Below are 27,236 nucleotides of genomic sequence, written 5' to 3' on the forward strand. Positions count from 1 at the left end.
GTGAGTCGTGAAAGCTGGGCCGATAGATCCCACGTGGCTCCAGTCAGAGGGGAGGCTGCCAATAGGCTGTGGAGGGCTTTCATCCCGTGACCACACAGCCACTGAGCCTCATGTGCTGCTCTGTCTGACAGGAGCCCCCATGGGAAGGACCTGCCCACAAGAAGCTCTGGGCACCAAATGTTCCTCCACTGTGGCCTAGCTCCACTGCCTGTCTCCCTGGCACCTGCTGCTCTGTGTTCCTTAGACCTCCTCTGGTCACTCAAAGTTCTCAGCAATGAGCAGGTCAGTTCTCAGCCCTGCAGGGACATGGAGACAGAGCCTGAGTTTCCTCACTCTCGGGCTCTGCAGTGGGGAAGGAGCCATGGAGTGGTGCATCCATTGCTGGTTTTAAATGTTCCTGCTCAATTTATCAAAATTGAAAGTCATGCATTATAACAACAAAGTTATATTTATTTCTCTATAAATATATATATTATATTGATTTATAATATAGATGCAAAATTTAAGAAAATACTTTCAGAAAAAAAATGAATAAAATGTCACACATCAGGATTGATATGCCCACCAAGGCTTTGACTTGTCTTGGTGCATGATTGAATTAGGATCTAATAGAAGGAGGCAGAGAAGAAGGTTAGAAATGGACTATTATTCCTTAGATTCTCTTAAGTGGGTGGAGGCCAAATAATTCAGGGGTTGTCAGAAAATACCCCAGGTTTCTTTCTCAGTTGCCTGGTAACAAACTGGCTGAAGTTTGGTGCTTCTTTTCCCTGGAAAGAGGTGCTATGATTTTCCATAGGTTCCAGGTTGCCAGGTGCTGAACGCCTGGCATATCCAGGCATTCCTCAAAAAGCTGGTTCCTAAGCTCAGAGTGCTTGGGGCCTGCACATAATATTCCTTCCCTGTGCTGGTGGATAGCTCTAGGCTAGGAGAAGTCAGAGGAGAAGGAGAGGCTGGTGTGGGGCTAGAGAAGTGAACATTTCTCTCTGCTTATTGTTTTGTATTTTTAGTATATTTTCCATTCAATGTGTTATACATATAGAATGTGCACAATTATGTTTATTTTATGTAAATATCGTCCTGTGAAATATGTCATTATGCTCATTGTTTTTCTAATGAGATGTATGAGTTAAAATCTTTCCATGTTGATAAGGGTGAAACTTGTCTATTACTTCTCATTGCTGCCTGATGATCCAGTCAAGATGTCAACTACATTTAACCTATGTTCCTGGTAATAGATACCCAGGTTGTCTCTAACTCCTCATCTTTAGAAATAACGATACAAAAGCCTCGTGGATATCTCCTTAGTTGGCTTCTAAGAGGTTTTGGATTGCGGGGGTTATTTGGAAAATTACATGGAGCAAAACTGATGGTTCATAAGAAAATATTTAGTTGACTTGAGCAGTGCCAGAATTTTCTTTGGAAGGCTTACATTGACAGATGTTAAAGCTGGAAACTTTTAAATCAAATTATACCTCTCTTACTCTCAGAAAGAGACAGCTTTAATAACAAAATTGCACAAAGATCAAAAGGTTAGCATCCTGCTTTAGAAATCTTTAATCTCCTTCTTCAGGTGAATGAAGCTTTCCTGCAGAGCAAAACAAATTATCTCACATTTAACAATGGAAAAATATGTGACATATTTAAAGGCCCCTTCAGCTGCAAGAGCCTCGGCAGTGCAGAACAACAGCAGAAAGGAGGACACAGTGGGCTCTGAGCCACATCTTGCCAGAGGAAAGGCTAATGAAATCTCATCCTGATTCTTTCTGCCGGTGTGCAGATGCCTAACAAATACAGGTAGCAGAACAGCCAGAAAATTCAGGCCGCTTTGTAGCAAAACAAGTTGGATACACATGCACACATTTAACCAAAATTGGATTGATTTCACTAGCGTAATTGTCAGTGTGGAGCCTAGAGACAGTGCACAGACTCCTGGGAGCAGGACACTCACTGGGGCCCTGCACAGTGTGAAGGCCCCAAATACAAATCTTCCAAAAAGGCTCAGCCTCTCAGTGTGGCAGGAGCAGCTGTGGTGCCCAGAGGATGCATCCACACCAAGCTCAGGTGGAGGTGGCTGGAGAGCCTTTGAGTTAGGGAGGCCATGAGGCCTCAGTAAGGGGCACAGGCTCTTCTTCTGAGTGAATGGGGGCCAGGGCTTTTATAGATTTTGAATAAGGCTATTTTAAGATCCCAAGGAAGAATAAAAGACCAAACTAAATAACTTCTGTTGATTTCCAAAGTTAACAAAAGTGTTCTTTCAACCATTTAATTCCATACCAAGTTACCACAAATCCAAAATTCAGAACATGAAAGAGCCATGGGCTGAATGAATTATTCAGTGGCCATTCTTAGTCTTAAATAACAACACAAGCTCTGCACTAGAAGGTGGAAATGGTGAATTGCCTCTACTGTGGTAGCAGTAGCATAGTAATAAACTTCACTTTTGGAATCAGGAATACGTGAGACTGGGTAATTTATAAAGGAAAGGTGTTCAATTGGCTCGCAGTTCTGCAGGCTGTGCACACATGGCGTGGGCATCTGCTTGGCTTCTGGGGAAGCCTGAGGGAGGTTTTACTTATGACAGAAGGTGAAGCAGGAGCAGGCATATCCCATGGCTTAAGTGGGAACAAGGCAGGTGGGGAGTGGCATGAGGTACCACACATATTTAAACAACCAGATCTCACAAAGTACTCATCATCATGACAGCACTAAACCATGAGGGATGCACCCCCATGACCCCCAAACCTCCCACCAAGCCCCATCTTCAACATTGGGATTTATATTTCAACATGAGATTTGAGTGGGATAAATATCCAAACAATGTCAACATCTATCTTGGCTTTTCTTGGCCGAGAGAGAATAATCCAAAGTTTAAGTGCTCCTTGAAGGGCAATTGGCCTCACCTTTTAGTACTTTTAGAAACGTACATGTTAGCTCTTCTAAAATTACCCTTATGCCAACCAAAAGATGAAATATTAGAAGTAAATGACAATTAAATAGAATAGAATAAAATAAATAATTTTGTTTTCCCTGGAACAGTCATCTGATGAAATCAAAAAGTTTACAAATAGCTGGAGGCTAGGATGACTTGTTAGTTACTTATTTAGGCGTATCTTACACATGTTTCCTATTCTTGCTTTGGAAACTAGTGAACTCCAAAACTCAAAGATTATTTGATTCTTGCATAGGATGGAATGTAGCAGCCCTAGAAGAAATTTAAACCCAATTATGGGAATTTATATTAAACAACTTACTGGGGAGCTCTGATTGCACCAAAATTATCTAAGACAAAAGAAAAAGAAGAAACCTGCTGATTAACTTGTTAAATTAAAGGAAATATTTACTGGGAAATTATATTCTTGAGTATGCTTCCAAAAAAGAGCAAGATTTTACAGCTGGCATATGGTTTTGAGATTTAGTAAAGGTAATTTGCTTGGAATAGAAATTAATTCTTAATAGTGGTCAGAATAACAGCTCAACAATGGAAAAACCTTATAAACACCCAGGGAAGCTGTGGTTTTTTGGAGACCTTATTTCAGGGGCAGAGGTCCCTTTCTTTAAGGATCAGAACTGAGAAGGGATCTTAGAGGGAATAAAGAATGTAAAGAACACAGAATGCTTAGGGATGCAACAAAATCACTGCCTCACTTTGTGCAATTTGATGGGGGTGAGACGGGCCCCACAGAAAGATGAACATGCATGGAGGAAAAGCATCCCTGGAAGCACAGGACTCCACTAGCTAATCTCATAGCTCAGTGTATACTTTATATCATTTTTTTTTCTGTTTTTTGTCTAGGAAAGAGGAAAATCAATTGAAACATTTGGAAACAGGCTCAGATTAGGCTGATCAAGAACAGGGTCTGAAGATTCAGAAAGGTCAAATATGTAAATATCCCTGTGTCTCTCAGTGTTTAGAGAGATTCTCAGAAGCAGAAGATACCTATCCACAGAGCCCTCATTCCCTGTGTTCTCTGTGTACCTGGATATTTATCCATGAATCTGTGCTCCAGTCAGTCACAATTTTCAGTCGATGAGATAATGCAGACAACTTCAATCTCATGTGCCCTGGAAGCCAGAAATCCTGTGCAGAGGACCTGCAGCTTCACAAAGTGAAGCTCCCTCTGTTCCCTCTGTGGGTGGCTTGGTCTCAGTTCTCAACCAAGGGCAAACTTTCAACTTTAATAAAAAACAAAAAAGCCTCCACTGAGGTCCAGGTGGGGAAAAGGCTGCAGCATGTCTTCAATCTCATCCATAGCAGTGTGGATTTTGTCTATCTGCACTAATACAGTCTTTAGAACAAAGTATACAGAATGAGCAACAATGATGTATAAATGAGCCAAAGGTGTCTTGTGTGAACTGCCCGTATGTTGTTTGTTTCTAAACTGCAGGCTTATTTCTCTATGGTCTGTGCCAGACTCAAACTTTACAATCCAATCATTTCAAAAACAGCCCCCAAAAGCAGATTTTTTGCCATGTAGAGAATGCTTACATTATATATCTCAGAGAAACTCACCCACATCTGCTAGCAATAGGTAAGCCCCACGTTATGAAAACCCCAGACTAATATTTCCCTCTGGATCTCTCTGACCTAGAGACTCCCTACTGTGCTGCTGTATTTGGAAAAGCTGAGTGTTGGGAGAAGCTGAGGCAGGGCTTGCATTTTTGACATAATGTAAAAGAGTCTTGGAACGTGGCTGGGATCCAGGGTCTAAAACCCCTTGTGGCATTTGGAACACCAAGCTCTGTGCTATAAAGGGTGGAAGGCTACCCTGACACACCGTAATCTAAGCCCAGGGCATAAAATCCCTCGTGACTTGGATAGAATCCAGGGCTCCTGGCTCTGGAATGTGTCTAGACTTGCTGGCTCCTTGCTCCTTGCTCTCCCAGGATTGATTGTATCTTGAGTTAAAAGAACCTGCTCTCCATTATCTCAAGTAGCAGAGCAAATGCTAAACCATTACAGCTATAAATCTTGTGCTTAATGCAACGCGCCCTTTTGACCTCCACATTCTCACCACCTGTTTCTTCGTTGGATTACCAATAAATAGCACTGGGCTCCCAGAGCTCGGGGCCTTCACAGCCTCCATGATCACGACGGCCCCCTGGTCCCACCTTACTTCTCAAACTGTCTTTTCTCAATCCTTTGACTCCACCAGACTTGGTCATCCCCATGACCTGGTGTTGGATCTGATCACCCCAATACTGCTGTGTGACAACACCTAGACACATAAGCCCCTTATACAGCAAATTTCTTCCTCCTCCCCTTCTGAATAACAACCTTGGCCCCTTGGCCTATAGACAGACTCCTGGTCTCAGGAACTTCCGGCAAACCTGTCAAAGCTTCACCCAATAAAAGTTGTGTGTGCTACTGCCCCCCTGTGGACATCTCTTTTTCTTTGCCCAGGCTCCAAAGTCCTCAAATGATCTACAAACAACAGGATCACACTGTCCATCCAACCCCACAAACACTGACTTCCAAAGACACAAACACTTCCATTTCCAAGACTATCTTCCCATGTCATACAAGTAATACACTTACTTCCAATTTTATGGGCTCCGATCTCACAGCATCAGGCAAAGGAGACACAATTACAGTAAGACCCATCTGTATCAGTCCTTCCTCATTCAGGTGACCATGGTTCAGATTAGAGACACACAGAGGCCTGTTCCCCACCTGGATCAAATGGAGACTGTTCTTACACCTTCTTACTTGTGTCCACTGTGGAGCAACCAGCTTCATCCGTTGTTATCAAAGCCTTGGCATAATGTGTTAATGTTTGGGAGACAGAGATTTCTATTTGGAATTAGAAATATTATTATTTAAGTATATAGATAGTATAGGGTAGTTTCAAAGCTTTTTTTTTGCACCAAATAATTTTTATAAGATTTTACATTTTCTGAATACATAAGGTCAACAGGTTCTGAAGTAAATTACCAAATACAATGGCAGACTCCTTAAAGCTTTGTTGTTAATTTTCACGGGGAATAGCAGTACTCTCTGAAATTCAAAAATATTCAAGAATATTTTGTAAAAATAATATATTCTTGAATTGGCTTGCAAAAGAAAGCATGACAGATTTTTTATCATTTGTCATTTTCTCTCAATTCAAGCATCCATATTAGATAGTAGATAGAACTGATCTTTCATTTAACATACTTTCAGAGTAATCCTTTCAAACCAGACATAATGCATTCAATAGTGTTCTTTTTTGTTAGTATGTTAGGTTTAGTTTGCATTTATTATTTTTTCTTTTCACCTACCAATATTTCTGACTCCTTTCACTAGCATGATTAATTAGGAGTCTGAAATTTTCAAGACTAAGAACCTGCATTGAATTCGTCAGCATCATAGGATAAAAAAGTTAAATACACAAAACTTACAAAATTAAATAAAAGAAAATAAATATTTTAAAGACTGAAATATAAGACTTTTACTGTACTCCTACCTCCTCATGATAATTTGTGGTCATCAACTCAGAATATTAACATGGAGTTCAACATTTAAGATCATTTTTACTCAATTACTTTTTCCAATCTTGTTAAAAAGTCTTATTTTGGTAGATTTCCCAGAAGATATGCAGACCAAGCTTTCTTGTGGGATCATACTTAGAACTGCATTTGTTTGTGTTTTTTACCAAGTAAGCATGACTTTGGGTTAAATTACCCGAGATTACACAGTACTGCAATCTATTACATCGGCTCTCCCCAGATGTTTTTTCTCCAGGACAGTGAGTGTCCTTGTGAAGGGATCTGATGTAGGCAAGATCTTTCAGGAGCTGTTCAACTCAGTCTTGAGCATATCATTGACAAACAAATAGTTGGATTGTTTCCCTGTTTTCATGATCAGCTGTGTGGTAGATTGATATTTCTGAGCTGTGATCATCTTTATATGAAAGCTCAGGAAAATGCCAGTCATGGGTAATGGTGACCCTGAGACAGTAAAGCTGCGGATCCAGTTTGTGCTCTTCTTACACAGAGAATTTCCACTCAAATTGTGAACTCATGACTGTGGCTGCACCACTTACAGGCCCAGGGGACACTCAGGTCTCACTCGGAGTTGACAAGAAACTGAAAGTCCTGATAGGACCTCATTCCCCATGATGAGGAAGACTGTGAGAAGATCTTTTGTTAACACCATTCAGAAAAACATAGTGCAAAGTTAGTTTTTTTCATTCTATATAATTATCCTAGAAAAGTCTTCCCTTAATTAATCCTTCCGGTTAATCTGGCATATGTGAGATGATTATGATGGGATATATACCAGATTGAACAATTGGTCACCAGGAATTTTATATTCACTGCCTGAGGAATAAATTGTTCCCCACTTTCCTCTTAACTACACTGGGCTCTTGAATCTAAATATAGAGACCCACATTATTTTCCCTATGAGGCCCTTGGACAGAGCGTTCTTATGGGGCTCACTCACCAGGTGCCAGGGGAGTGTAGATTCCAACACTTGCTATGAATATTCTTGAACAGTTATCCTGGAAACCGCAGATACCAGACCACTCTTGAACTGGCTCAAGACTATGTTTTATTTGTAGGCTTTCTGCTCATCAGTGCTTGTAGGAAAGGGTAACGTTTCCTTTTTTAGATTAGCTGGGAGGGAGCCAAGAAGAATGGCATTCACCCATGTTCATTCTAGACATATCTCTACATTGTTAGGGTTGTTATGCTTTCCTAGAGTTGCATATCCTATACAATGGGACCTACCCAAGATCCAAACTGTCACAGTCAGATCCTTCCTCCCATTTTATATCGCATTGTTCACAAGAGAGACATATCCCCTGCCCCCTGCCCCATTGACTCTTTCCACACCACTGCATGCATGAGGGGATTTGCATATTGTCCCCTAGGGAGGACCTTCCCTTGTGAGTCTGAGATAAAAGCTCAGCTCTAACCATGCCTTGACTGATCAGGACTCTTCAGTTCACCTTCTCACAATGAGGCTCCCTGCTCAGCTCCTGGGGTTGCTAATGCTCTGGGTCTCTGGTAAGAAAAGAAGGAGATGAGGAAGGAGAATAGGGTGGGAGGGTGAGCGCTAGGGATCCACAGCATCCTATGATCCCATGTTTAGTCTAACCCTGCATTAGAGGAGTATGATCTGTGCTGTAGAAAAGGGAACTTGATATTTTGCTCTGTGAATAATTAGAAGCCTCATAAAAAATATGACGTCTGGTGCTCTGATTAAGATCTTCAAAATATAAAAGTCTCTTATACTTTACAAAAATTGAATTCATTTTAGAATGTGTATTTTTATGGCATAAATCAGTATTTTTAAGAATTAAGTTTAAATAAATGACATAAGATAAATTATGAAAATTGCTTATTAGGTTTGTACATAACCCTGCAATTCATTATTTCAGGATCCAGTGGGGATATTGTGATGACTCAGTCTCCACTCTCCCTGCCCGTCACCCCTGGAGAGCCGGCCTCCATCTCCTGCAGGTCTAGTCAGAGCCTCCTGCATAGTAATAGATACAACTATTTGAATTGGTACCTGCAGAAGCCAGGCCAGTCTCCACAGCTCCTGATCTATTTGGGTTCTAATCGGGCCTCCAGGGTCCCTGACAGGTTCAGTGGCAGTGGATCAGGCACAGATTTTACACTGAAAATCAGCAGAGTGGAGGCTGAGGATGTTGGGGTTTATTACTGCATGCAAACTCTACAAACTCCTCCCACAGTGGTACAACCCCTAACAGAAACCTCCCTCCTGGGGTTGCCCAGTTGCTCACATGTGCTGCTTGTCTGGAGAGCAGCTCAGCAGGGTCTCTGAGTCTGCCGAAGAGGAGGCTGTTGGAGACCTCAGGGCAGAGGTTGCTGCTGAGGACTCTGGCTCATGATAGCCTCAGCTGTACTTTAGTCCCACATGTTAAGGCCCCATTAGGTGAAAAATAAATGATTCCAAAAACTGAAATGAAATACCAAGGAGAATCAGAGTACAATTAAGGCTGTTACAAAGAAGCCTCAAAATATGGTGGACTAAATGTGACATGGTTTCTGTGTCTGTTGCCTGGCAGTGCAGAGGCAGGTGGGTGGCTTTGGTGGTGTCGGTGGCTCTTCTCCATGAGGTCACTGAGATGGGCAGGAGACACGACCACCCTCAGACACAGCCTTCCTCCTTCCTCAGAGTCACTTGCCCCGACACCCATCCTCGGCAACATGAAGTGGAACAAGTAGAGAGAAAGCTGTTTTCTTCTAAGACCAAAGAAATCTAGAGTTTCCCATCAGGGATAAATGTTCTTTTACTTTAAGCACACATTGGAGAAATTTTCCATTGAGTGGATCTGCTGATAAACCCACTTTGTTTTGTTTGTTTGTTTTGTTGTGTTGTGTTTTGAGATGGAGTCTCTCTCTGTCACCCAGGCTAGAGTGCAGTGACATGATCTCGGCTCACTGCAAACTGCCTCCTGGGTTCAAGAGATTCTCATGCCTCAGCCTTCCGAGCAGCTGGGATTACAGGCACCCCCCACCATTCCAGGCTAATTTTTGTATTTTTGGTAGAGACAGGGTTTCACCATGTTGGCCAGGGTGGTGTCAAACTCCTGATCTGAAGCGATCTGCCTGCCTTAGCCTCCCAAAGTGCTGGGATTACAGGCATGAGCCACTGCACCTGGCAGTTGTTTGCTTTTATACGATAATGTAAAATTATTTTGGAAAATTATTTTTTGAGTATATAGTTATGTTTGTGGCAGCCTATTTGAATTTATCATTTGATAATTTCTACTAAAATGTCTTTGTTATAAAAGTCATATGACTTTAATTGTCCTTTTCTGAAAAGAATATGGTTTTTTATCCTCTCAGGCTCCTTTTAGGATATTCCATTAATCTCATTTTTACACAATATATTAATTTTAGTTTATTATTTATGATAAATTTATTAAGTAATTTTCACTATCACAAAATTAAAAATCCCATAAATTGCTATGTCAATAACCTGTCTCTGGGTGCAAACACACTCCACAATAAACAATAAAGAACACCAAGGTCTTAGAAACACTGGGAAAATAAGAGTGATAGTGTCCCATTATCAACGGGAAGTCTCTAAAGCTAGAATGGTGTCTCATGTGTGACTTGGGACATCTAGGATGAGCTGCCAGTGTGCTGAGTTGTGGGGAAACTGCTCTGTGCTCGGAGGCTGAAAGCATATCCTTTCCCTCCCTACTGCCTTACCTGTGTCCACCTGCTGTGGTCTAAATTGTGTTCCCACATTCATGTTGAAGGTCTAATCTCCAACATGGCTGTATGAGATAGGACCTATAAGAATATAATGGAGGTTATAAGGGTGGGACCCTGATCCAGTAGAATTAGTGGTTCTCATAAGATCCAGAGATCTCTCTTTTTCCTCTCTCTCTAACTCCCACACTCGTATGGAAAGACCATGTGAAAGCATGGTGAGAAGGTAGCATCTACAAACCAGGAAGAATGTCTTTACCAGAAAGTGAACCCTGCTGGGCCTTGATGTTGGACTTTCCAGCTATCAGAAATGTGAAAATAAATGTCTATGGTTCAAGCCACCCACCCAGAGTATTTTGGTGTTGTGGTGAAAGAAGACTCATTCACTATCCCTACCCTCTCTGAGCAGGATCAGCATCAAGAAGTATCTCATGGACGTGGGGACCCAGCTTTGCTCCTATTCCTCCTGCTGTTCTGACTCTCTCTTGAGGAAGAAGGGAGGGTTCAGGCTTCATCTTCAGTTTGTTTGCAATAAACAGGAATGTTTCCTTGACTGTTAATTAGCCTGTTTTATTTTCTGAATAGAATTTAACCAAACTGAACAAACTATGTGCTTGGTATTAATATTTGGGGTGTTCATGTTTATTCCACATTTAGATGGACAGTCTCTAGCCCCTCTTCCTGTGTACTAGTAGAGAGGGTCACTGTCACCTGCAGGGCCAGCCATAGTCTCAACAGTGTTCTAGCCTGGCACCAGCAGAAACCACGGCTGGCTCTGAGCTTCTGCTGGCTCCTACTGCCCACTCTACACAATGCCTGTTGGGTCAGGGGTGATGGTCTTGGACAGAGTTCACTCAGGCCATCAGCAGCTGAGCTGCCTTCATGGCATCACATTTTGTGAACAGGATGTCAGCAGCCACATGAGCCATGATAGCTGGGCAGACAGATCCCACATCACTCTAGTCAGAGGAGAAGCTGCCAATTGCCAAGTGGAAGGGTTTTGTCCTGTGACCCTGTGACTACTCAGCCACTGAGTCACATGTGCTGCTGTGTCTGAGAAGAGCCCCCAGGGGAGGAACTGTCTACTCGGAGATCTGGCAACAAAACTTCTCTCCACTCAGGGCCCAGACCCACTACCCATCTCCCAGCCACCTGCTGATTGCATTCCCCACACCCCCCTTGGGTCTTGGGGTCTCTCTGTCCTGCTCAACAGGGACATGGGGAAGGGTCCTGAGCTTCCTGACCCTCAGGAAGTCAGGAGGGATCATGTTTATGGTGTGCTATTGCTGGTTTTAAATGTTCATGCTCAATTTATCAAATTTGAAATCATACCTTATACCAACAGTTATATCTATTTCTATATAAGTACACATATTATGTAGATGTATAATATAGATGCATATTATATACAGATACATCAATAATTTATATCCACAATATTATATATATTTAATTTAAAAGTTTACATAGTATGTCCATATATTTATTATTTTTGCAGCATGTGTTCCTTTTATTTCTAAGCAGAACAGAAGCTCCCTGAGTAAAGTCTGTGGACGTTTGTTGACTCTCCCTCTTTGGCTCCAACAGGGTCCTGGTGATTCAGGACCAGTGAGTACACAGCTGAGGACACCCAGCCCCAGGAGCCCAGGCCCAGCCCTAAGGCTCTGGTCTCAGAGACTTTCATCCTGACCTCGGGCTCTGGGCTTGGTGTGGCACCCGTGGGTGTGTGAGCAGTTTCCTTCTCTGAAGCCCCATTCCATGCAGCCTTGTGGATAGCACCTGTGGTTCCCCCCAGGTCCTCAGCCCCATGGTTCAGGAGAGAAGCTGCTACTGCCACAGACCAGGGCCAGTGCCCGGCAGCTTGGGTAATGCAAACCTTAGCCCTGGACTGAGGACCCTATGCCAAATATCTCCCCCATTTATTCCAGTACCTCAAAGTCTGTCCTGGTCTTATTGCACAGGCCACATTTCCTTAACTAGTGAAGCCAACATTGTCAGCTGAAAAATTAGAAATTTGACTTCATTGTCATCCTCAGGATCTGGCCCACTCCAATCCCACCAGATAAAGAGGCCCTTGAACTTTCTCTTTCCCATGCAACTTAACTTAGACACAGTGAAATATAAACATTGCAAAACTCTTGGCACCTACACAGCAGCCATCACCTCTCCTTGGGTGTATAAGGGACCAGCTTCGTCCTGCTGCACATGGCAAAGACAATGAACAGGAGCAGGGAGTGGGGCACATGAGCTCCACAATGAGATGTCACAGGTGAGCAGTGCTTCAGGGAAGGACTTTGATCCCTCAAAAAGGCATAGAAGGTGAAGAGCTTTGTCCTGCAATTTTTTTTCCTGGAACAGGTATACTTGCACATTGATACTTGGAGGCACTGCAGCACTCTTAGGATCATGAGGCATTGAACCCAAGACTGAAAAACCGAAGTGCAAAGCAGAAATGTAGCAAAAACCGGGGTCCTTTCTGCTGTCACCAAGTTGCTGCACCAACCCCAAATGTTCCAAACTTCAGACTTCGTATCTCTGCTTCAGCTATTGCTATGATTTTTTGCAATTGCTTCTAAAATTATTTTAACTTATCCAGAAAAAATACTCAAGGGAAAGAGACTGGCTGGGTTTTTATTTGTGTTTATGGGAGTCTAAGGCACAAAAAAACATGAAATCATAAAGAGTGATGTCTTCTCCTAAAGTCTTTGTCATTCTATGCCCATGGTTAGAGAAATCCAAACCACTTTGAAGAATGTATAAATTCTGCTCTCTTCTTGTCTCCATTTCTCTTTCTATATCTTAAGCATAAAACAGCTCCTTGTTCTTCTTAATGTCTTCATCCTTCAAGATCATAAAAACAAAATCATGGTTAAGAAACAGGAAAAAAAAGTTGGAGAAAACATGAAATCTAGGGCTTAAAGGCATTTCCTCAACACTAACGTGGTGTTTGCAGGTTTCCCCTCCTTCTCAGTTGTTTTTGCTGGGAAGATGCTGACTGCTCCAGCCAGATTCCTGTCAGAGGTTGTGTTTGGAGGGTTTAAAAGAAAAGCTTCCAGGGGCTTAGTGCTGAATTCCAAAGAGGATAGCCAGAGAGTGGGTCTGGATTCCCAGCATGGAGGATGCCAGATTGAGTCTTGGGAAAGGCTATGGACATACTGGATCCCAGGCAGAGACTTATAACAGGGAGAAAGCCTCCACAGAAAATCCCTGCTAGGGCAATGTCTAGTACAGCCATGAAAGTGAGGCAGCCTGGGAGACCACAGCATTGTAGGGCCAGCAGCATGCAACTGCAGCCTGGGAAAGATGCAGGCACAAGACTCCAACCCATGAAGACTTCTGGGTGAAGTCAGCCCAGTAAAACCATAGAGGTGGGGCTGCCTGAGGCATTGGTAAACCAACTCCCACCCCAGATGGCCCCAGACATGAGACTTGAAGTCAAAGATTATTCTCTACCTTTAAGACTTAATGTTGTTTTTCCTGTTGGGTTTTGGGCTTACTTAGGACCAGTTAACCCTTTCTTTTTATCTATCTCTCTTTTTTAGAATGAGAATGTTTATCTTATGCCCGCCCCACCATTGTACAGTTGTCCCTCCGTTTCCATGGAGAATTGGTTCCAGGGTCCTCCACAAATACCATAATTTGTGGACATTTAAGTCCTGCAGTCAGCTCCGAAGAACCTGCAAATACAAAAAGTATGCCCTCTGCATCTGTGGATTCTGCATCTGCTGAATACTCTATTTTCGATCCATGGTTGTTGAATCTGTGGATGTGGAACCCCTGGGTAGGGAGGGCTAATTGTATTTTGGAAGCATGTAACTTGATAATTCACAGGCTTATAGCTGGAATTAATTTGCCTGGGATAAATAGTGTCTCGAATCTCACCCATATGTGATTCAGATGAGGCTCTGGACTTTGGACTTTTGAGTTGATGCTGGACCAGATTGAGACTTTAGGTGCTACTGGGATAAAATGAATGTATTTTTCATGTGAAAAGGACATGAACTGGAGAGAGTAGGGTGGAATGCTGTGATTCAAATGTATCCTCCTCAGTTCATTTTTTAGAAATTTACTCCCCAGTGCAGCCACGTTGAGAAGTGGAAACTTTAAGAGGTAATTAGGTCACTAGAGCTTTGCCCTCATGAAAGGTTAATGTCATCATGATGGGGGTGAGTTTGTTATGGTGAGAGTGGGTTACTTATAAAAACAAGTTTGACCCCTTCTTGCTCTTGCTCACTCTGTCTTGCCTTTCCAACATGGAGATGCAGCCAGAAGGACCTTGCCAGATACCTGCACCTTGGTATTGGACTTTCCCACCTCCAGAACTGTGAGAAATAGATTTCTAACTTAAAAGATAAATTACCCAGTTTCAAGTAGTCTGTTATAACAGCACAGACTGAAACAAATATGTTACTATTCTTATTTATTTTCAGAGTCAACATTCTCGTATTTTGTCCAAGGGGAGCCCCATTCAAGCTAGTTCCTAATACCTTTTTCTCTTACCCCATCATTTTCTGAGCACTTCCTTAGTTTCTGACACAAGAAGTGCAGGCTCATCTTATATTTTTTCTGCTCTAAACCTGCGATCAGATATTTTTCCAGTAATTATTCTCTTTAATAGAGATTGATATTCAATAAAACAAGATTTGAGCACTCAAGGTGTTTATTGAGACTTGTGTGTTACTGCTTCTAGGAAAAATTACCTGTCTATCTGCATATGTTTTAATCTATATCCATATAAAACTATCCAAAAATTAGTGAATCTACATTAATGTCTCTAATTACAATCCAAATCTACAGTTTCTCCTTTTTTATATTTGTAACTTTTTTTCCAAACTGAGAATCTTGGCTGTAACTATTCATACCATATTTACTTAAATGATCAAACATTTTGTGTGACACCAATCTCCCACTGTCCTTGTCACCTAAACTTTCCTTGCAGACAACTTCCCTCTTATGCCTCACACACCTTCATTAGTCTTGATACTACATGCCAGTCCACCATGAACTTTGAATCCCTACATAGCTGCCCTTTCCCCCCCAGGCTCTGACATCAGCAACAGTGGCCTCCACCCTTGTGACTGTCCTGCTCATTCTCATCCAGCTGTGATGTCCTGCATAAGTGGGAGGAGGGGTCTTGCATCCTGCACACCCAGGTAGGGATACTTGTCTCTGCTAACTATAGCTTCAAAGCCCAGGTGGGCTTTCCTCTATACCCCACAACACGGGTACACTTTCTATATTGTGTAGGCTCAGTATCCCATACAATTCCCTGGCTTTTTGTTGCATAGTTTTCTTTCTGAACCTGCTCAGGTCAAGTGCCCTAAACCCAGTTATTAAGAACTGTTTTCTCTTAGGAGCTGGAAGAGATTGGTGATTTGGAAATGTGCAGGTATAAGAAACAGAGTAGACACAGGGATAGAGGGTGACAACTTGGTTTAGAGGACACCTCAGCTTCTGAAGGGGAATGGCTTGGATAAGAGAAATAAAAGGCATAAATAAAATTCAGGGAGCACAGGGAAATACCTAGCATGAGACTCTAGGATGGCATACAGAGCTAGAATATAGCTGAGAACTTTCAGAAGTAAAGGGAGAAAATTTATCATGTTGGCTGGCCTAGATGAAAGAGGTAGGAAAGAACATTGAGATATGGAGGATAACAATTATGTGTCTGGAGATGGGAGATTAGATATGCCAGATAGCCAGTGGCAGGACCCTTCCTTGCTGTGGCACTATTTTCAAGTATTAGAGGTTTTTTTAAAGTTTTTTATTTCTTTTTTAATGAGCAAATCTATCTATCTATCTATCTATCTATCATCTATCTATCATTCGTGATTATACTTTAATGCATCTGCATCCATTGTTGGTGGCACTGACAATTTACAGCACTGAGGGTTCCAGGGAATTGGACCAAAAAGGAAGTCTCTCTGACCTTAATAGTACTCACCTGTATCAAATGCAGGAAACTTCTAAAATTTCTTGAGTTTCTAGAGATGTTTTTCCCTAGTAGACCTTATCATAAATAGAAAGCTAGCAAGAGAAGCATGTCATGAAACATGAAGAGAGCAAAAGAACATTCCACACATAGGACAGTAGGCTGATTCTGTCCTGTAGCCCGCAGGGAGAAACACATGCTCTGCAGACTTTGGACACCTGGGAGGCACTGGGCCTGTGCAGTGTTATTGAGATAAGTCATCTTTGCAGCTGTGCAGATTTGCATGTCCCACAGAGCTACGCCTACTGCCCTGAACATTTATCAATAGGCTGGTGACACCCTGTGCAGAAGTCTCTCTCAGTCAGGACACAGCATGGACATGAGGGCCCCAGCTCAGCTCCTGGGACTCCTGCTGCTCTGGCTCCCAGGTAAGGAGGGAAACAACAAAAATTTTATTCAGCCAGTGTAGCCATTAATGCCTGGCACTTCAGGAAATTCTGCTTAGAACAATGTATTCATCATGTGAATATGTGTTTTTATGTTTCTAATATCAGATACCAGATGTGACATCCAGATGACCCAGTCTCCATCCTCCCTGTCTGCATCTGTAGGAGACAGAGTCACCATCACTTGCCGGGCAAGTCAGAGCATTAGCAATTATTTAGCCTGGTATCAGCAGAAACCAGGGAAAATTCCTAAGCTCCTGATCTATGCTGCATCCACTTTGCAATCAGGGGTCCCATCTCGGTTCAGTGGCAGTGGATCCGGGACAGATTTCACTCTCACCATCAGCAGCCTGCAACCTGAAGATGTTGCAACTTATTACTGTCAAAAGCATAACAGTGCCCCTCCCACTGTGATACAAGCCTGAACATAAACCATGGAGGGAAGTAGATGTGTGAGGCTGGGCTGCCCCAGCTGCTCCTCCTGGTGCCACCGTCTGCTGACAGCAGTTCTCAGATGCAGCCAAGGTTTGAAGCTTACTGGAAAGTTTTGGTAGAAGGGGTCAGGGAGGCACATTTGCATTCTATCTCTCTTTACCCTCAGCTCCATCAGCTGATATGCAAATATCTCTCCTGATTATTATTAATAAAGGACAAAGAAAATTAAACCTAGGAGGTCCACATTGCAGCAAAAGTCAGACTTATACAGAAAAGGAGAAGTTACTCTAAATATTTTTAAAGAATTTTTTTGATACAGGGGATTAGAGTCTAAATTATGGCCTTTCAAAGATCAGACATAAGTACATACACATATAAGTGTGTTCAGCCAACAACATATCAGATAAACATATTGCACTTATATGTATATTGTAAACATTTATGCTCCGATCCCACCTTCTTCCAACACTACCCAGATCAAGATCCACACTCTTCCCAGCATCTCAAATATCTCCCCAGGTTACTTCCCTGTCAATTCCATGTTCCATCTATCATCATCCTAGGCTTCTGCTGTATTTTATATCAATATTTATTAATTTTTCCTATACTTAAGCTTTATATAATTGCAATCATACAGTATTTACTCTTTGATGTTTTGCTTATTTTGATCAAAATATTTTTGAGCTTCATCTGTGTTGTTTCTCTGGCAGTAATTGGTGCCTTTTTATTGAGGAACAATTTTCTGTGAATATGCCAAAATATATTCATTTTTCAACTAATGATTTGTTTTTGGTTTAAGAATATTACGGGTAAAAACCTTAAGAACATTCTTGTGCTTGTCTTTTGTGGACTCATGCACTCATTTCTCTTGGGAATATTCCTAAGAATGGAAGTGCTGAGTTACAAAGTTAGCATAGATTTAGTCTTACTAAACATTGACGATAGTTTACTGAAATGCTGAACATGTTTACATGAAACCAACCACATGTCATTAAAGTCTCAATTGCTGTCAATCTTTTTCAGTACTTAGTACTGTCAAACTTTTTATTATATCTAGTGTGGAGGCCAAAGCAACCCCATCTTGGATGCTAATTTTCCATGTCTGAATTCTGATTAACCCGAGTTCTGGAACGGTCTGTAAGATTTTCAGTTTATCTATTGTTTCTTATTTAAGAGCAAGTACTTAGCATAAATCCTGCCCTTAAACAACCTTGATGTAATCAGTCTTTGATTGTTGTACACATCCTTTCTGAACCACTGGTCTCCTATGGTATACAAGCCCTATTTGAGAGGGATCATGGCAAGTGATTGACCATCTTAATCTCCCTGCTGCCAGAGACACAGTCACAGCTTCTGTTTTTAAGTCTCTATTAAATGTTTCTTTCTGAGAAGCTGGATGTGTCGGCCTCTTTCTTCAGCCTTTCGGCTTCCTCAGGCATTGGGGTCAAGTTTGCATAGATCTGCCCCGTCATGTGCGCTCCAAGGTCAGAGTTAACTAGGCCCATGCGTGTTTATGTCTTTCCACAATGTCAGACTTTTACTGATGCTATTTCCAACACAGAAGCTGCAAGCTACATGGAGCTCCCAAGGAGTCATTCGATTGTCAGTGTTGTGGGCACACAGGCTAAAACCATTGCACAAGCTGGTCAATACTGCAAACCATACATAATAGCATTCTTAATCAATACATAAACATTATAAGTTAAAGTTTACACAATGTAACATTTAACACCAAAAGAAAAAAATAGGAGAAAGAGTTATCAAATCAGTCCAGGGGTAGTGAAGAAGACAAAAAGAATCCTGGTCTGGCCTGAAGGTCCCTTGGTCCTTGCAAGGAAGAGTTTTTGATGTGGCAGAGCCTTCTTAGGCAGATGAGGAGTTCTTATCACAAATGACAGCGGGATGGTTGTGAATTAAGATGGCCCTTTTGAGATACTGACAGCCTGCACTTTCATGGTCACAGAGTCCTCTGGTGAGAACTCACAGTGGAAGAGTGTGCTTGCTTGTGACCTTATCTGGTTGGATGCAGCCTTTATTTTTATTTTTTTATTTTTTAGGCAAAACATTTTATTCTTGTTGGCAAGCTGTCCTACGAAACATATAATGCAGTCTTTATCTCAGATGAAGTTAATTATGTCAAACTTCCACTATACATATCTACCACAAAACATCTGTACTGACTGAAGTTGTATCATGATTAAAATTTATACTTCCTTAATAGGTAATGATGTTGAGTCACTTTTCATATATTTATTTTCATTGGCTGTTTGCATATCTTTAGGAAAGTTCCTGTTCAAATTGTGTGCGTGAGTGTCTGTGTGTGTAATGTTATATTAATCATATACATATATATGATTAGAAGTTCTTAATTATAATGTAATCTAATTTGCCATTTTACTTGTCATTTTTTTCTCCTGTGCTTGTTTTGTGTGTTTATGTGTGTCCTCTGTTTAATAAATTTTTACCACCAAAGGGCTTAAAGGTATGCTCCTATGCTTTCTTGAAGAAGCATCATTATTTTACCTCTCACATATAAGCTACAGTCTACCTCTAATTCATGTTTTTGCCTGCGGTGAGGTGGATCAAGAATTTTATTTTGATGTCTTGTTTTATTTATTTTTATTTTCATACTCAACAACTCCTCACCATTTCTTGCAAAAATAGAGCAAAACACAACAAAACAAAAAACAATTGAAAACCTATACCTCACTCTATTGCCATGTTTAAAAATCTCATGAGTGTGTAAAAAGAATCTTTTTCTTGACTCTTTGTCTATCTCTGTACCTACAGTACAGTCTTAATTACTGTGGCTTTATTATAAAGAAAAAAAAAGTCAGAAGACATAATACCAGATTTTTAGACTTAAGATTTTCTTGGCTATTCTACGTCCTTTGAATTTCCATGTAAATTCTAGAATCACCTTCTCAATTTCAAAAATTCCTTTGGGGATTTTAATTGGACTGCACTGAGTCTATATATCAAATTGGAGAAAACTGAAATCTTTTTTTTATTATTATACTTTAAGTTTTAGGGTACATGTGCACAACGTGCAGGTTTGTTACATATGTATACATGTGCCATGTTGGTGTGCCGCACCCATTAACTCTTAACAATATCAAATCTTCTGCTCTATGAACATGAAAATGCTATTTATTTATATCTCCTTTAATCCACATTGTATGCAGAGACCTGCCAAGCTATTATTTCTAGTAATTAAGTTTTAGATTCTTTAAGAACTTATGTACAAATTTTATCAGCAAATACAAATGTTTTGCTTATTCATTTCCAAACTCCATGGATTTTGTTTGTTTATTTGTTTTGAATTTTTGCATGTCTTAGGACCTCCATTATGATTTCGTATAGTGGATGGTTCAGTATTTTTTACAATTTGAAAAGTAAAATATTTAATATTTTATCACTAAGTATGATGTTTGCTGTAGAACTGTCTGTACCACTTCTCAATAATTTTAAACCTCAGTAATTCTAAAGATGGATCATTTGTAGATGTTTTATCAGAATTAGGTGCTTTTCCATTATCCCAGGCTTGCTGAGAGTTTTATTATGAATAGCTGTTGACTTCTTTCAAGTGATTTTCAGCTACTATTGAGAGAATAAAAGCTATTTTTCTTAATTCTGTCAGTATGATGCATTATATGGATTGATTATGTAATGTTATAATAACCTTGCACTTCTGAAATATATTCAAGTTGGGCATGTCAGATTATCTGAGAGAGAGAGAGGTAAATCTTCCCTTTTTTTTTTTGAATGTCTGTGTCTATGTTTATGAGAGATATTGACTTTTAGTTTTTCCATTTGAAATGTCCTCAATAGTCTTTTGATCTTATCACTCATTGTGCAGTTGTCAACATAACTTATCAAACTAGACAATGAGAGATTAAAACATGAGCAACATCATTCTTAAGGATCCTTGTGATTATCAAGATGCTGGAGGGGATAGAGAGATAAACCTGAGAAATATTTCAGTGAGAGAGTTGATGGGACTGAGGTTTGCACAGCAGATGGCAGTTGATTTTTAAAAATTGCTTATTTTTGTAACTATATTTCCCTTCATAATTTTTACCCTTTACTCTGTGTGTAGAAAAGCATATTTTATCCTGCTCTATTAGGGCATTTGTGTTTTCATTTCTTTTTATAAATCTGAAATTCATGTTTATTTGTGAATTATCACTTTGCTTAAACATTTTATACAATGCTGTTCTAGCAATCTGAGATTTTGGAGTACCATACTGCTGATATTGAGTGGCAAACATAAACATAACCACTAATCGTACCTTACGATCTAAATAGAATACATACTGGTTGGAGTGGGGAAATTGTGCATATCATGAAGTAAGGACAAGCATTAGAAATAAAGGAAATATTTCTTAAGAAATTTGATAGCTTAGGAAATATCATTTCATAACACTTATATTTTCAGAAAATATTTGATGTGTTTGTGTTCTATTTCTGAATTAGATGCCACAGTAATCACTGTGCTGACTCAGGCCCTGGTCTCCAAAAACAGTTGGATCGGTTAGGGCTGAGCAGTGACTCAACCTGGTATTGGCAGAAACCAGTTTAGTATCCTGCGATTCTTACTGTGTATGTGCCTGTCTGACTTCACCCTGACTCAGTGGAATTGGTCTGAGACAGATGTCTTGCTCACAGTTAGGAGCTGAAATTATGAGGCTCCCATGTGATGAGGAAACAGCCTTTCTTCTCATTGTAAGATGAGTTCTGAGGGCTTTTTTGCATCTGTGAATTGTTTGTGACTTCTCACAGGGAACTCACACACTTGAGTGACCTGAGAAGACCATGAAGTGTGATGTGTTTAACCTCAATTACATCACCATTTCTCATGTGATTTTTTTTTTATTCATTTCAGTTGTCAGTGGGAACATTATGGTGCCCAAACTTACAAAACTTCCAGACAAAGCTTCATGAGAGAAGTTGAAAGGCCACCATCAGCTGAGAAGCTGTGACGATATTAGTAGCTGCCTGAATTGGAGCCAACAAAAACCAGGTCAGGCTCTGAATCTTATTATTTATAGTAATTATGACCTGCACCTTGCTGTCCTTGCCAGGATTAGTGACAGTGGGTGGACTGATTTCATCCCCTCCATCAGCAGCCTGGAGGCTGAAGATGCAGCGTATTGTTACTGTCAACAACATAGGAGCTTGCCTGTCATGGTGTGAGAACCCTGGACAGCGAGAGGACACCAGTCCACTCCTTTCTCTTGTCAAAATGACTGATATCTAAGTGGGAAATCTAATGAACCCTGCAGAAAGGGCCTTTGGATACTACTTTATCCCATGATGAAAGACAGGAACCGAAACCATACACATTTGATGGGAATTTGGGCTCATCCACTTAACAGCTGTGTGACTTTCAGGACTTTACTTAAACTTTCTTTGCTTGGTTTTCCCATCTGTAATAATAAAAAATAAAGGAATAACTACATCATAGGGTATTATAAGAGTTGAATAGATATTTTTAAAATGTTTATAAACAGTAAACATTTGATAACATTACTTATCATTATCATTTTGCTCCAACCGGTAATTATATATATAATATTTCTCACCATATTTTTAAATTTGAACCATTTCATAATTTAAAAATTGTTTTGCAACTTCCACTTCTGTAAAATGGTGGAATGGCTTATGTGGAACCAACCTGCTGGGTACAACTACAAAAAAGCTGAATAAAATATGAAAACGTGTTTGAAGGCATTAGAGCATCACCATGTCTGAGAGTCTGATTACTTTTGATGTTTTATCCCTGACATCCTCCAAGCCCCTCCTCCTTTTTTCTCTGCCCATATCTCTATAAGCACTGGTAGGAAATTCCCCACAACCCTCCAGCCCACAGGGAGAGCATTCTGTCACTCTCTCCCTTTACTAACTCTAAAAGCCTAAACTCTGCCTCTTCAGGCAGGTCTGCACCAGCTCGTGCCCACCCCACACAGGCATCCTTCGTGGGAACAATAAACACTCTCTCAAGTTTTCTTGGCTTCAACTTAATAATTATTAATTAGGAAACCAGCCCATCTACCTCCATGATGGGGCATTAAACATTACAACCCAGCAGGTCTTCGAGGAGACAAGAAAAGCAGGGAAGCATAGACAGGTGAGCACTAGTTTTGTGCCTTCAGTGTCCCTTGAGACATAAGCAGGCTCAGAAAGAGAGACTCAGGCCTGAAAATCTGAAAGAAAGGAGGGGCCAAGAGGCCTCGGAGTCCATCAGAGCTTTAAAAAAATCTCATATGGCCACAGGTGAAAAACTGTCCTGAACGACCGCAGAAAAGGAGGGATCCTGACACATACCGAGGTCTTGAGGTGAAATCTTGCTAGGGAAACATACCGGGGAGAGGATGCACCAGGAGTAGCAAGGCACCACCGTGCTGATACCCAGGCCCAAAGTAGCGCAGTCCTTTGATGGCATTAACTTGGTACAGCCCTAGCATTTCATTCTGGCAGAATAAGAAGTAAATCCTCTCTGGAATGTGAAAATTATTCCAGAGCCCAAATTGCTTCTGAAATGTTGTAAGGCAAGTATCAGTTTAAATCTACATAGATATTAAGTGTATTAAACATAGTGTGATTTCAATCAACAATACCCAAACATACAAAATGGAGAGAAGAAAACAGGCAACAGAAAGGGACCAAAATAATTTGTGGATATTGGGCCAATAGTATATTATATGCTGAATGCATTCCATGACAAGTTCAAGAATTTTAGCAGACAACCAGAAACTATAAAAAGAAATCAAACAAATGTCAAATATAAAGTAATTCAAACCAATAACTCAATGGATGAATGTAACGGTAAATTTGACAGTTAAATTTGCTCTTGCAAGTGATCCGCTGGAAGTTTGGTCAGGCCATGAGGTAATTTGTAATAAATAAAAAGAATAAAATCATTTCTAGACAAATATGATGAACATGATTTGATTTAATTAAGTGTAAATTATTGTCTCAGAAATTGTAAATTGATTGATCCTCAGGTGAAAGAAGCAACACTCCTTCCATTTTAGACCAAAATGTGTGAGAATTTCCTGACTAGAGAAAGAACACAGAGCACTGGGCAAGAAAAGGAGAATGAGTGATGAGGTGGCAGCCTGGGACCCTTGAACCCACGTGAAGCCCTAAATTCCGCAGGCTTCAGTGCCATGTGTGGAACCAGAGAGCAAAGTCATTTGGTTCAAATGCTTTGAAAAGCATTGCTCTGCCTGTAATCCCAGCAATTTGGGAGGCTGAGGCAGGATAATCGCTTGAACCCCAGAGGCAGAGGTTGCAGAGTCAAGACTATGCCATTGCAGTCTAGCATGGGCAACAAGAGTGAAACTCCGTCTCAAAAAAAAAAAAAGCATTGCTCCCCGCCTTCAGACACAGCTTCCAATACAGTTTTGAAAAATAATTTGAATCATGCCATAAATATTGGAATGTAAATATTCCATAAAAATCTAGAATGTTCTCCATTTAGAGAAGACAAAAGAGGCAGTCTTCCTGCTCTATAATCATCTGGAGGGCACTGTCCTGCTCTGAAGTTGAGCTCTAGCCAGAGCTGATAATATGAAGACCTTTATCTGTGCAGCCATCAGCTCCAACCCCCAGCACTGCAGGGGAGCTGAGAGAGGCCAGATGCACAGATTCCGACTGAGGGAACAATGAAAGAGTGGAGTAAGAAATCACCGACTGAGCCGCTGTGGGCCTCAAGTCTGATAAACTTACGGTCACTCTATTGCTAACTAGAGAGCGTTGGACAGCAACGTATTTTGTGGCCTCCACAACACTTGGAAACCAGACATGAGGAAATCCCAATTCACAGGTATTAACATCTAACTGAAAGCTACCTACCACTCGCTTTATGTTTCCACAGTCTTGGATAGTGCCTGAAAACCATTTATGATTGTTTAAGGCATCATAAACAAGCAAGCAAACAAACAACAAAGCGTGTTTGAGAATATGCAAAAAAGACTTACCTTATTCACTAGGAATGACATTGTCAAGTACCAGGAAAAAACACCAGGTGTCTTGGCAGAGTTGACCACAAGAGGGGGCACGTGCGCAATAGCGATCCTAGAGAGGGCTCTGGGATCTCGGATTAACAATGGCCCAGAGTCCAGGCTGGTTCTGGGTATTATCATTATTATTATTATTATTATTATTATCATCATCATCATTATTATTACTATTACTATTATTACTTCATCATCCCAGTTCATAGTTTACCATTTTCATGCACTAATAATTTTACACCTCTTTGCGCTTCTCATTTTTCTAGCTGACTCTATTGTAGAAGGACAATTAACACTTAGGACTCAGGACAACCTAATCAATGGGTAATTGGTTAAACATCAGTTCCCTCTGTCACATACTGTGACATGCAGAGTGTGTGTAAGCCTGGAGAAATGATTCACAAGAAATGTCCATGAGGAAGAGCTGTGAGAGGGTCTGTCTAGCAAAGGAGAGGAGTGAGGACTAGGTTTTTGGAGTGTGGCCTAGTAATTGAAGGGCATCAAAAGGACAAGGATCAAGATGTTCTTTGTCCAGGTATGAGGACGTGCAAAACCTGCAGGTCCTCCCAGGCCAGTAGTCATGGTCTCGGAGACTTGTAGATCTAACTGTCATTTGCTCACATCCACAGTCACCGCCTGGCTCCAAAGATAGCACTGGTATGGGCTAGCTTCCCGGATGCTCCAGAAGTGTAGATATAGTTTGCCAATGATTAAAAGGACGATGAAAATTGTATATTTGGTTAGATTTATGTCTATGACTCCATTCAGGAAAGAAAAATGGGCAGAAGAAACAGCTCTCTGAACTAAATGAAAAATCACAACCTAGTGACATTTTTCCTTTCCCATATTGATCCTTTAATATCATGTTTGACACTTCAGAAGGTCAGCTGACCCCCGGGATATTTATCCTTAAATCATGGTTCTGCTCAACCTGAGCCCATGGTTGGACCATGCCCAGGCATCTGAGTACAGCCGGCCTGGGAGCCACAGCGAGGCATACTCTCTCACAGGAAGCTTTGACTGAGGTTCAGAGATGAATGCCTAGCACTCAAGGTCTTTTGCATAGAAACATACATGGGCTATTTGACCGCTCCATCAAAGGTGTGAAAGTGAACCTGTTATCTGATTCTGCTCATCTAGGCTGAAAACACACTTCCGGAAGATTCCCCTGCCCAGGATGGTCTTGTTGGGATGGATCCTCTTGCCCCTGGTGCTCTGCATTCATGGTACAGGATTCTTTGTACATATAAGTAATTTTCAGGATGAGAACAGTGGTGGCCACTCTTATCCAGTGGGTGAGACAGTGAAGATCAATGGCCAAAGTTTATATTTCAGCCTTTCATTCAGATGGCAGAGGCTTAAAAACCTGAAGAACACCTAGATATGATGTATCTCTTCTTTTTTCATTCACAACCATTGTTTTTGACTTGTATTCAGACTGATCAATCGTTTTTCCACACTTTCCCATCAGGCTACTGTGCTGACTCAGCCCCCATCCCTCCTGTCTGTGGCCGTAGGTGACAGGGTCTCCATCTCCTGCAAGGCCAGTCACAGTCTCATCCATAGGAATGGAGACATCTACTTGAACGGGTTCCAACAGAAGCCACACCAATCTCCTCAACCACTGATCTTTATATGGTGACAAACAGGGCTCCTGGGTCCCAGCCCGCCTCAGTGGCAGTGGGTCTGGGAGGGAGTTCACACTCACAATCACCAATGTGGAGCCAGGAGATGTTGCATATTACTTCTGTGAGCAGCGCACTCACTGGGACCCTATACAGTGTAATGGCCCTAAACATACACCTCCCTGTTAGGCCTCTGAGCCCAAGCTAAGCCATCACATCCCCTGTGACCTGCATATATACATCCAGATGGCCTGAAACAACTAAGATCCACAAAATAAGTGAAAATAGCCTTAACTGATGATATTCCACCATTGTGATTTGTTCCTGCCCCACCCTAACTGATACGATATAGTCTCCCCTGCCCTTAAAAAGGTACTTTGTAATATTCTCCCCACCCTTGAGAATGTACTTTGTATGCCTACCCCAAACCTATATGAACTAGTAATAATCCCACCACCCTTTGCTGACTTCTTTTTCGGACCAGCCTGCTTGCACTCAGGTGAAATAAACAGCCTTGTTGCTCACACAAAGCCTGTTGGTGGACTCTCTTTACACAGACACACGTGACACTCCCATGCAGGGTCAACCCTTCTGCTCAGCTGAG

The 27,236-nt window shown here is 41.2% G+C and overlaps 2 gene segments (V, D, J or C); both read left to right on the forward strand.

The window, feature by feature from the left end:
- Positions 1–7,916: 7,916 nt before the first annotated feature.
- On the forward strand, positions 7,917–9,718 carry LOC129026588 (immunoglobulin kappa variable 2-28-like). The segment is given in 2 exon segments: positions 7,917–7,989; positions 8,364–9,718. Coding segments are annotated over 2 exon segments (459 nt in total).
- Positions 9,719–16,465: 6,747 nt separating this feature from the next.
- On the forward strand, positions 16,466–16,976 carry LOC129029991 (immunoglobulin kappa variable 1-27-like). The segment is given in 2 exon segments: positions 16,466–16,533; positions 16,660–16,976. Coding segments are annotated over 2 exon segments (372 nt in total).
- Positions 16,977–27,236: the final 10,260 nt, after the last annotated feature.

Source organism: Pongo pygmaeus, chromosome 12 (genome assembly GCF_028885625.2).
Source record: "Pongo pygmaeus isolate AG05252 chromosome 12, NHGRI_mPonPyg2-v2.0_pri, whole genome shotgun sequence".
NCBI classification, from domain to species: domain Eukaryota; kingdom Metazoa; phylum Chordata; class Mammalia; order Primates; family Hominidae; genus Pongo; species Pongo pygmaeus.